The sequence below is a fragment of the Borostomias antarcticus genome (assembly GCF_949987555.1).
Source record: "Borostomias antarcticus genome assembly, chromosome: 9".
Classification (NCBI taxonomy): domain Eukaryota; kingdom Metazoa; phylum Chordata; class Actinopteri; order Stomiiformes; family Stomiidae; genus Borostomias; species Borostomias antarcticus.
The window spans coordinates 251,739-261,721 of record NC_140242.1 but is presented as its reverse complement, the minus strand read 5'-3'; the positions used below and the strand labels follow the sequence as shown (position 1 = coordinate 261,721).

Here is a 9,983-nt window from a genome sequence, read left to right as displayed (position 1 = left end):
CTCCCTGTACCTGCAGGTCAAAGGTCTTGGATCAAACACGGTCGCAGAGCTAATGAGGATACAGAGCTGGGGAAACATGGGGTGACAGAGGATGAGGAGATGGGAGGGTTAGGGGTAGGGTAGGGTAGGGTAGGGGGAGGGGTAGGGGTAGGGTAGGGTAGGGGTAGGGGTAGGGGTAGGTTAGGGTTAGGGTTAGGGGTAGGGTAGGGTTAGGGTAGGGTAGGGTAGGGGTGGGGTAGGGTAGGGGTAGGGTAGGGGTAGGGTAGGGTTAGGGGTAGGGTAGGGTAGGGTTAGGGGTGGGGTAGGGTAGGGTAGGGTTAGGGGTAGGGGTAGGGGTAGGGTAGGGGTAGGGGTAGGGGTAGGGTAGGGTAGGGTTAGGGTTAGGGGTAGGGTAGGGTAGGGTTAGGGGTAGGGTAGGGTAGGGGTAGGGTAGGGTAGGGGTAGGGTAGGGGTAGGGTAGGGTTAGGGGTAGGGGTAGGGTAGGGTTAGGGGTGGGGTAGGGGTAGGGTAGGGTAGGGTAGGGTAGGGTAGGGGTAGGGGTAGGGTTAGGGGTAGGGTAGGGTAGGGTTAGGGTTCGGGGTAGGGTAGGGTAGGGTTAGGGGTAGGGGTAGGGGTAGGGTAGGGTAGGGTTAGGGGTGGGGTAGGGGAGGGTTAGGGGTAGGGGTAGGGGTAGGGTAGGGGTAGGGGTAGGGTAGGGGTAGGGTAGGGTAGGGGTAGGGGTAGGGTTCGGGGTAGGGTAGGGGTAGGGTTAGGGGTAGGGTAGGGGTAGGGTAAAGTTAGGGTTCGGGGTAGGGTAGGGCTAGGGTAGGGTAGGGTTAGGGGTAGGGTAGGGGTAGGGTAGGGTAGGGTAGGGTAGGGTGGGGTAGGGTAGGGGTAGGGGTAGGGTAGGGGTAGGGGTAGGAGGGGACACACATGAACGTGGATGACCAGACAACCTCCTAATATGAGCCCACTGAGTACTTAGAGAGAGAGACACTAACCTCTTGTCTTTCAGACTGATCTCAAATGGTGTGATCTTGGTTTGGTCGTCTGGGTCACCGTCTCTGTTCTCAGGGTGCTCTCCCGCTGACCCCGGCTCCTCAGGGTGCTCTCCCTCTGACCCCGGCTCCTCAGGGTGCTCTCCCGCTGACCCCGGCTCCTCATTCAGCTCCAGCACTGACAAAACATCACACCACACAATCACACCACGACACACACACACCAGTCACACCACGACACACACACACCAGTCACACCACGACACACACACACCAGTCACACCACGACACACACACACCAGTCACACCACGACACACACACACCAGTCACACCACGACACACACACACCAGTCACACCACGACACACACCAATCACACCACTCTGCCAGAACCATACCACTCAGCTCACATCCACATCCATACTACCAGAACCATACCACTCAGCTCATATCCACATCCATACTACCAGAACCCAAGTACACTTCACTTGTGACTGAATTTCGCTGTACCTGCACGCTTGGGGTTCGGGGCAAAGTTAAAGTTAAAGTTCAGGGCGCAGCCTCTCTCCGTCGCCTGGAAGGGGAAGAAGCTCTCAAACAGGTCCACCCCCGCCTGTACGCACGCCAGCACCTCGTCAGGCCGGCCCACGCCCTGCAGGAGCCTGACACACACACACACACACACACACACAACAAATATCAGTCACCTGGTCAGGCCGGCCCACGCCCTGCAGGAGCCTGACACACAGAGACAAAACTAATATCAGTGTACATATATGGAGCGTCCAAAACATTCAATACAAACACACATATCTCCTACACACAAGCACGCACGCACACACAAGCACGCACGCACACACACAAGCACGCACGCACAAACACACACACACATTGAAATTGCATGCTCATGAAATGGCAGGACACAAAACACGCACAAATTTGCAATAGCTGTAGCCAAGTACATCTATAGAGTAGGCTACAAGCATTTTAAATCTTGCTGAATCTTCTCTTTTGTCTAATTGATGGATTAGTAGTCTGACTCAACAGATGTAGGTTTTGGAAATAAGCCTTTTCATTTGTTTATTTAAATAAGCCTTTTCATTCGTTTATTTCTGCCCAATCAGTGGCGACAGATCTGAATCCCAGCCCAATCAATCCAGACTATAAGAAACAACAACTACCTAACAACTGCTCTGCCCCCCCCCCCCCACTACCTAACAACTGCTCTGCCCCCCCCCCCCCACTACCTAACAACTGCTCTGCCCCCCCCCCCCCCACTACCTAACAACTGCTCTGCCCCCCCCCCCCCCCATCCCTGAATGATGAGTCCAGCCAGACCTTTCTCCAGCGCTGGCACAGCGTAAACCAGGTATGGAGAGAGAGCTGCTGTGTGAGACTCACTAGTGGATAAAGAGAGAGCTGCTATGTGAGACTCACTAGTGGATATAGAGAGAGCTGCTGTGTGAGACTCACTAGTGGATAAAGAGAGAGCTGCTGTGTGAGACTCACTAGTGGATAAAGAGAGAGCTGCTATGTGAGACTCACTAGTGGATAAAGAGAGAGCTGCTATGTGAGACTCACTAGTGGATAAAGAGAGAGCTGCTGTGTGAGACTCACTAGTGGATATAGAGAGAGCTGCTATGTGAGACTCACTAGTGGATATAGAGAGAGCTGCTATGTGAGACTCACTAGTGGATATAGAGAGAGCTGCTGTGTGAGACTCACTAGTGGATAAAGAGAGAGCTGCTGTGTGAGACTCACTAGTGGATGAGTAACAGCTGTGTTATGGACAACAGCAGCACCAACAGAGCGACCTGACAGAGCTGCTGGTCACAGCTAAACATCTGACCCTTCCCTGCGTACGCCCACAGTCTCAGAGTCGGTCAAGTCAAACTTTATTTATAAAGCACATTTAAAAACAACTCTGGTTGATCAAAGTGCTGTACGGTGGGCTAAAAAACTAAATATAATATAATGAATAGCAAATAAGACAAGAACAGAAAATACAAATACATACATTACTGACTGGGGTGCTCAGATCATCCTGTATTAAAGGCCACTGAGAAAAGGTGGGTTTTCAGGTACACACAGCTCACATGCACCCTAGTCCCCTTATACTGAGCCCTAGTCCCCTTATACTGAGCCCTAGTCCCCTTATACTGAGCCCTAGTCCCCTTATACTGAGCCCTAGTCCCCTTATACTGAGCCCTAGTCCCCTTATACTGAGCCCTAGTCCCCTTATACTGAGCCCTAGTCCCTATACTGAGCCCTAGTCCCCTCATACTGAGCCCTAGTCCCCTTATACTGAGCCCTAGTCCCCTTATACTGAGCCCTAGTCCCCTTATACTGAGCCCTAGTCCCCTTATACTGAGCCCTAGTCCCCTTATACTGAGCCCTAGTCCCCTTATACTGAGCCCTAGTCCCCTTATACTGAGCCCTAGTCCCCTTATACTGAGCCCTAGTCCCCTTATACTGAGCCCTAGTCCCCTTATACTGAGCCCTAGTCCCCTTATACTGAGCCCTAGTCCCCTTATACTGAGCCCTAGTCCCCTTATACTGAGCCCTAGTCCCCTTATACTGAGCCCTAGTCCCCTTATACTGAGCCCTAGTCCCCTTATACTGAGCCCTAGTCCCTGAACATGTAGGCTGTGAACACTGAACCCACTCTTAACATCTTCCTCGTATTTCCTACCCAGCGTGTCAGTGTGTGTTGGGTCATTCACAACAGTCCGTTTTGTGTATTTTACAGTATAGAGCAGCAACGCCTCGGAAATAGAGCAGTGGTGTAAAATAGAGCAGTAGTGTAAAATAGAACAGTGGTGTAAAATAGAGCAGTGGTGTAAAATAGAGCAGTGGTATAAAATAGAGCAGTAGTGTAAAATAGAACAGTGGTGTAAAATAGAGCAGTGGTGTAAAATAGAACAGTGGTGTAAAATAGAGCAGTAGTGTAAAATAGAACAGTGGTGTAAAATAGAACAGTGGTGTAAAATAGAACAGTGGTGTAAAATAGAACAGTGGTGTAAAATAGAGCAGTGGTGTAAAATAGAACAGTGGTGTAAAATAGAACAGTGGTGTAAAATAGAACAGTGGTGTAAAATAGAACAGTGGTGTAAAATAGAGCAGTGGTGTAAAATAGAACAGTGGTGTAAAATAGAACAGTGGTGTAAAATAGAGCAGTGGTGTAAAATAGAGCAGTGGTGTAAAATAGAGCAGCACGTTGAAGCGCAGCCGGTGTGAGGGTTTATGGGGAGAGATTTTACACCACTGCTCTATTTGACATCACTGTTCAGACCGTGTGAGCTGTGTGTAGGAGAACGGTCGTTAGCAAGCGAGGAATGTAGACTGGTGGGGGATCATTATAACGCAGGTGCACAACCATGACACACACCTGGGTTTGTCATCAGGCAGCTCCTTGGTCACTGCAGAGATGAGCTGGGTTCTTAGGTCCTGGTCCATGGAACCCGTTTGAAGGCCGTCCAGACAGAACCCCCCGACCGGCCGCTTGGCCGTCTCCTTGGCTGAGCGCACCCTCTCCTCCAGCACATCCCCCCCCTCCACCACCCCCAGCACCTCCACGCCACGCAGCTCCTAGGGACGAGACGGGTGGACGGACGCTCAGGGACTGTATGCTTGTGTTTGTGCGAATGGTCAAGTTAAATATCTGTGTGCAGATACAACCTGTACTTTAGGCCAGGTGAAGGATCAAAACAACCTGTACTTTAGGCCACTATCTATCTATCTATCTATCCATCTATCCATCCAGGTGAAGGATCAAAACAACCTGTACTTTAGACCACTATCTATCTATCTATCTATCTATCTATCTATCTATCTATCCATCTATCCATCCAGGTGAAGGATCAAAAAATACCAATCTAGAAGACTTGAAGGATATCCACACACTGGATTATAGCTCCCCGTGCTTTATTCAAATACATATGGATTATAGCTCCCCGTGCTTTATTCAAATACATATGGATTATAGCTCCCCGTGCTTTATTAAATAAATATGGATTATAGCTCCCCATGCTTTATTCAAATAAATATGGATTATAGCTCCCCGTGCTTTATTAAATAAATATGGTTATAGCTCCCCGTGCTTTATTAAATAAATATGGATTATAGCTCCCCGTGCTTTATTCAAATAAATATGGATTATAGCTCCCCATGCTTTATTTAAATAAATATAATCCAGTGTGCAGATATCCTTTTCCTCGTGTTTGTGTGAACGCCGGCCTGCGCCTGATGAACACCTGTGTTTTGTGGTGCAGGAGCAGACACTGGTCCAGGTGAACCAAGGTACGGTCCACGGACTTGCGGACCCTCTTGCGGGAGGTGTTGCTGGGCCAGGTCTCGCCGTCCGCCATGCTCTGGTACCAGTCGGGCTGGACCGCCTTCTGGATTGCCATGAACTTGGCCACCGTCAGCTCGATGCGCCCGCCACTGCCCCACACCGACACCGTCTGCACCAAACACAAACACTTCTAACGCCAGCTCTCCCTCGTTTGTACCAGCGGCATCGATCAACACACTTCTAACGCCAGCTCTCCCTCGTTTGTACCAGCGGCATCGATCAACACACTTCTAACGCCAGCTCTCCCTCGTTTGTACCAGCGGCATCGGGTTAACCCTAACCCTATCAAGGCCAGTTCACTCATATTCGCCCTCATTTATGAAACGGATGTACGACAGAAAACTGGGTGAACGGTCATTTCCACGCAAACTGGGTGAACGGTCATTTATGCAAAGCTCAGCATTTATCATTTTGGACGAGGCTACGATCTCACGTCAAGATACGTAGAACGCACTCAAACAGACTTTAAAGCTTGAGGTGCTTCCTACTATGACAGAGTTTAAATCTATAGCCCTTAGCCTTTGCACTTCATCCTGCAATTGTTTAAAATGATTCTCTGTAACACTGTACATTGATCTGTTGTTAGGGTTAGGTTATCTTTATTATTGTTCTCCCTTAATTGTTTTGTTTATGATTGTGTGTGATTGTGTGTTAGCTCGTCGATACCGCAAATGAGGGAAACCTCAGTGTCTAACGAGTTGAAATAAAGGTTTGAAATGAAATGAAGTCTCAGCTTCTGTCCGCAAGTCTGAGAAATGTCATGAAACTATATTCTGGCTGGCATTTAAGCATATATGTAGCCATATATTCATCACTTAAAATATGCAGCCTGTGTCTCATATACCCCAATCAATATCCTGCATGCACTTTTCTCTGCTTTATTTTTGGCAATGTTTCAGTTAGACCTTCATCAGGACACTGTGACAATGTGATAGGTGAGATGCATGCTATGTGTGAATGTGTGAATTTGATCCCGTAAAATGAAAGACGCCATTTTATGGGATTAAATTGTAAAATGCGAGAGGGTTTTCCGGACCGCAGGGATCTCTTCATGGAGTGACGAGTGGTTATTGGACGAGTGGTTATTGGACGAGTGGTTATTGGACGAGTCGTCGGCCGTATTCCACATCTCCATGCCGTAAACTGCAAGGGCAAGGCCAGGATATGTACAGTAGCTGAGGGCGTGATATGTATATGATATTAAATGACGAATGTTTTCATCCGCCACATTATCAACACCGATCATTTGTACGCTGTTATTGGCGAGATACGAAGGTTTCATGAATCACACATGAACACAGCGTCCATCCTTTCTGCGTTTGGATCTGTGAGTTTCTACATTCTATTGATAAACGAGTGAAAATATGTATGAAGAGCAGACTTGGACGCTCTGACATGGAAAGCATGTCCACAGTCATCCAGAGAGAAACTGGACATGGGATGAATAAGCAGAACCCAAACATGACCTCTGACCTTGTTGGTAGTGTGACCTAAGGGGCTGGGGGTCGCTGGGTCATGGAGAGAGCAGTACAGCACCGTGTCATGAAGACCTGCAGAGGAAACACCAGCACAGGACTGTCTGCATACATCCTCACACAGAACCTCCCCAGGTCTACAGCAGAACCTCCCCAGGTCTACAGCAGAACCTCCCCAGGTCTACAGCAGAACCTCCCCAGGTCTACAGCAGAACCTCCCCAGGTCGACAGAAGAACCTCCCCAGGTCTACAGAAGAACCTCCCCAGGTCTACAGCAGAACCTCCCCAGGTCTACAGAAGAACCTCCCCAGGTCTACAGAAGAACCTCCCCAGGTCTACAGCAGAACCTCCCCAGGTCGACAGCAGAACCTCCCCAGGTCGACAGCAGAACCTCCCCAGGTCTACAGCAGAACCCCCCCAGGTCTACAGCAGAACCTCCCCAGGTCTACAGCAGAACCTCCCCAGGTCGACAGCAGAACCTCCCCAGGTCTACAGCAGAACCTCCCCAGGTCTACAGCAGAACCTCCCCAGGTCTACAGCAGCAGAGACTGGACACAGAGAAGTTGGTTATGTCAGACAGTTGATGATGTTGATTACAGTGTGAAGCTGAGCCAGTAAAGAGAGGTAGAGTGGTCTTATCACAGGAAAGAGAGGTAGAGTGGTCTTATCACAGGAAAGAGAGGTAGAGTGGTCTCATCACAGAAAGAGAGGTAGAGTGGTCTTATCACAGTAAAGAGAGGTAGAGTGGTCTCATCACAGAAAGAGAGGTAGAGTGGTCTTATCACAGTAAAGAGAGGTAGAGTGGTCTCATCACAGAAAGAGAGGTAGAGTGGTCTCATCACAAAAAGAGAGGTAGAGTGGTCTTATCACAGGAAAGAGAGGTAGAGTGGTCTCATCACAGAAAGAGAGGTAGAGTGGTCTCATCACAGAAAGAGAGGTAGAGTGGTCTCATCACAGGAAAGAGAGGTAGAGTGGTCTTATCACAGGAAAGAGAGGTAGAGTGGTCTCATCACAGTAAAGAGAGGTAGAGTGGTCTTATCACAGGAAAGAGAGGTAGAGTGGTCTCATCACAGTAAAGAGAGGTAGAGTGGTCTTATCACAGTAAAGAGAGGTAGAGTGGTCTTATCACAGTAAAGAGAGGTAGAGTGGTCTCATCACAGTAAAGAGAGGTAGAGTGGTCTTATCACAGTAAAGAGAGGTAGAGTGGTCTTATCACAGAAAGAGAGGTAGAGTGGTCTTATCACAGTAAAGAGAGGTAGAGTGGTCTCATCACAGGAAAGAGAGGTAGAGTGGTCTCATCACAGGAAAGAGAGGTAGAGTGGTCTCATCACAGTCCAGCTGTGGGAGGAGATCAAAGGTGAGAAAACAAGAATCACCCCCTCCCATATAAAACGATAAGACTTGGGCCTTTCTTATGCAGTGTGGTCAGAGGTGTAAGATACAGGTTCACAACAACAAGAGAGACAGAAGAGAGAAGAGGATGGAAGGAGGACAGATGTTCAGAGCACCTACCTGCAAACCTCCTCACTCCCTGCTTGAACTCCTCAAGAACCTCCTGGTGTTCTGCTCTGGAGGTCAAACAAAGAGAAACGTGAGAGAGGAGGCCCTGTAAACAGAGAGAGTAGTGTGTGTGTGTGTGTGTGTTGGTCTCTCACACTCACAGTGTAGACAAGGTGACCTGGGTGAGCGCGGGGAGATGGCTGAGGGTGTGCAGCGTGTCCTGAGTCAGATGGGGGACGGTGCCACAGCGGGTGTACAGCAGACAGCCCGGGACCTCCAGGGACTGCTGCCCCGCCCTGCCCAGCTCCGTCAGGACCCCCAGCCGACACCCCTGCACCACACGGAGCAGCTCCAGCTTCATCCTGCTGGGAGACCAGAGACTGGGATGATCTTCATCACTGAGCCCCGAATCAGGTCTCTAACTTTAGCCTTGATTTTCAATGAATGCTCGGGTCATCCGTTGCGAAGGAAGGCAGATGGATGATAAGAAGACATTGTCGTTTAGCCCTAACTATTAATATATGGATCTTCACCAGTCCTGAATCCCCCTCTGGTCAGTTCACAGTAGTAATATCTCACGTTAGGACTGAGGCTCAGTAGTTTCTAGCAAGCTAGTAGCGTTGTTGCAGCATGAGTTGCAGTGAACTATATAGCCTAGCTAAAATAGCTTATGTTAGCTACCTAACATTTGCTGATCAAGTATGTGCAAAGAAAGCCAGCAAGATGACGCTACAATGTATCTTTTTAAACATGCATTATTTAGGGACCTACCAGCAGAAGAAGCAGCGATTCAGTGCAGCTCCAGTGTTGCCAACTTAAGGTGAAGTTCCTACACGCTGGTCCATTTGTTGCTAAATGTTGCTAAATGACGTAGTGATGTCATTGCGTGATGACGTCATTCGTGATTTTAAAAATCAGGGGTGACTTCAATCTCAAAACATTCTGCACTGTTTTGCTGCGGTTTCAGGCTTGAACAGCATGTTTCCTCGAAAGTGAAAAGGTGTGCAACAGGCTTTGAAGTAGTTTTTTCTCATTTGGTGGGAGTGTCAGAAGTGTTACCCAATCAGCAGACTGATAAATAAACTTCGCCCTATCTGCTCAACGCTTGCATAAGTGTTCAACGCATCACCGTTTCTGTTTCAATAACCGGTTTGCAACGTTTTGTTGGGGCTGAACACAGCCCAGAAAATAAAACATTTGTGACCAACTTTCATTGGGTTTTAACTGTGGCTGTTGAACAATTTATTTAAACCTACCATAAGTAAGTTTAGCAAACAACCCACTAGAGAAATTCCCTTTAAAGAAATAATATGTCTTTTAATCAAATGTTGAAAACCTTTTAAAAAAATGTTCGTCTGCAGAGACAGTGAGTGCCCTTTACAAAGGTTAATGCTCCTGTAGCAAACAGGGGGAGGAGAGAACAAACAAACAGGGGGAGGAGAGAACAAACGTTTGTCTCATTAAACGCATGTTACTGCTGCTGTAGTCAGCAAACTGGGGTGTGTTCAGCCCTGACAAAACGTTGCAAAACATCTATTGAAACGTAAAGAGTGGTGTGTTGAACACGAGTGTTACTCAAGTGTTGCACCCATGGCAGCTAAGAAGATACATCTTATCTATCAGTCGGTTGATTAGGGGTGCATTTGTAAATGTGCTGGGAGCGCTGGAGTGCTTCGT

The 9,983-nt window shown here is 48.5% G+C and overlaps 1 protein-coding gene across 1 annotated transcript; it reads right to left on the bottom strand.

Annotated features, from left to right (window-relative positions):
• Window positions 1–17: 17 nt before the first annotated feature.
• Window positions 18–9,110, bottom strand: qtrt2 (queuine tRNA-ribosyltransferase accessory subunit 2; the record flags this gene model as incomplete). Its single annotated transcript, XM_084443478.1, has 9 exons — window positions 9,078–9,110; window positions 8,468–8,671; window positions 8,319–8,374; window positions 6,805–6,881; window positions 5,231–5,440; window positions 4,366–4,565; window positions 1,488–1,639; window positions 981–1,155; window positions 18–66 (listed from the first exon to the last, which is right to left on the bottom strand). The coding sequence occupies exons 2-9, from the start codon at window positions 8,665–8,667 to the stop codon at window positions 18–20; spliced, it is 1,119 nt and encodes a 372-aa protein (XP_084299604.1). The 5' UTR covers window positions 8,668–8,671; window positions 9,078–9,110.
• Between the last annotated feature and the right edge of the window lie 873 nt (window positions 9,111–9,983).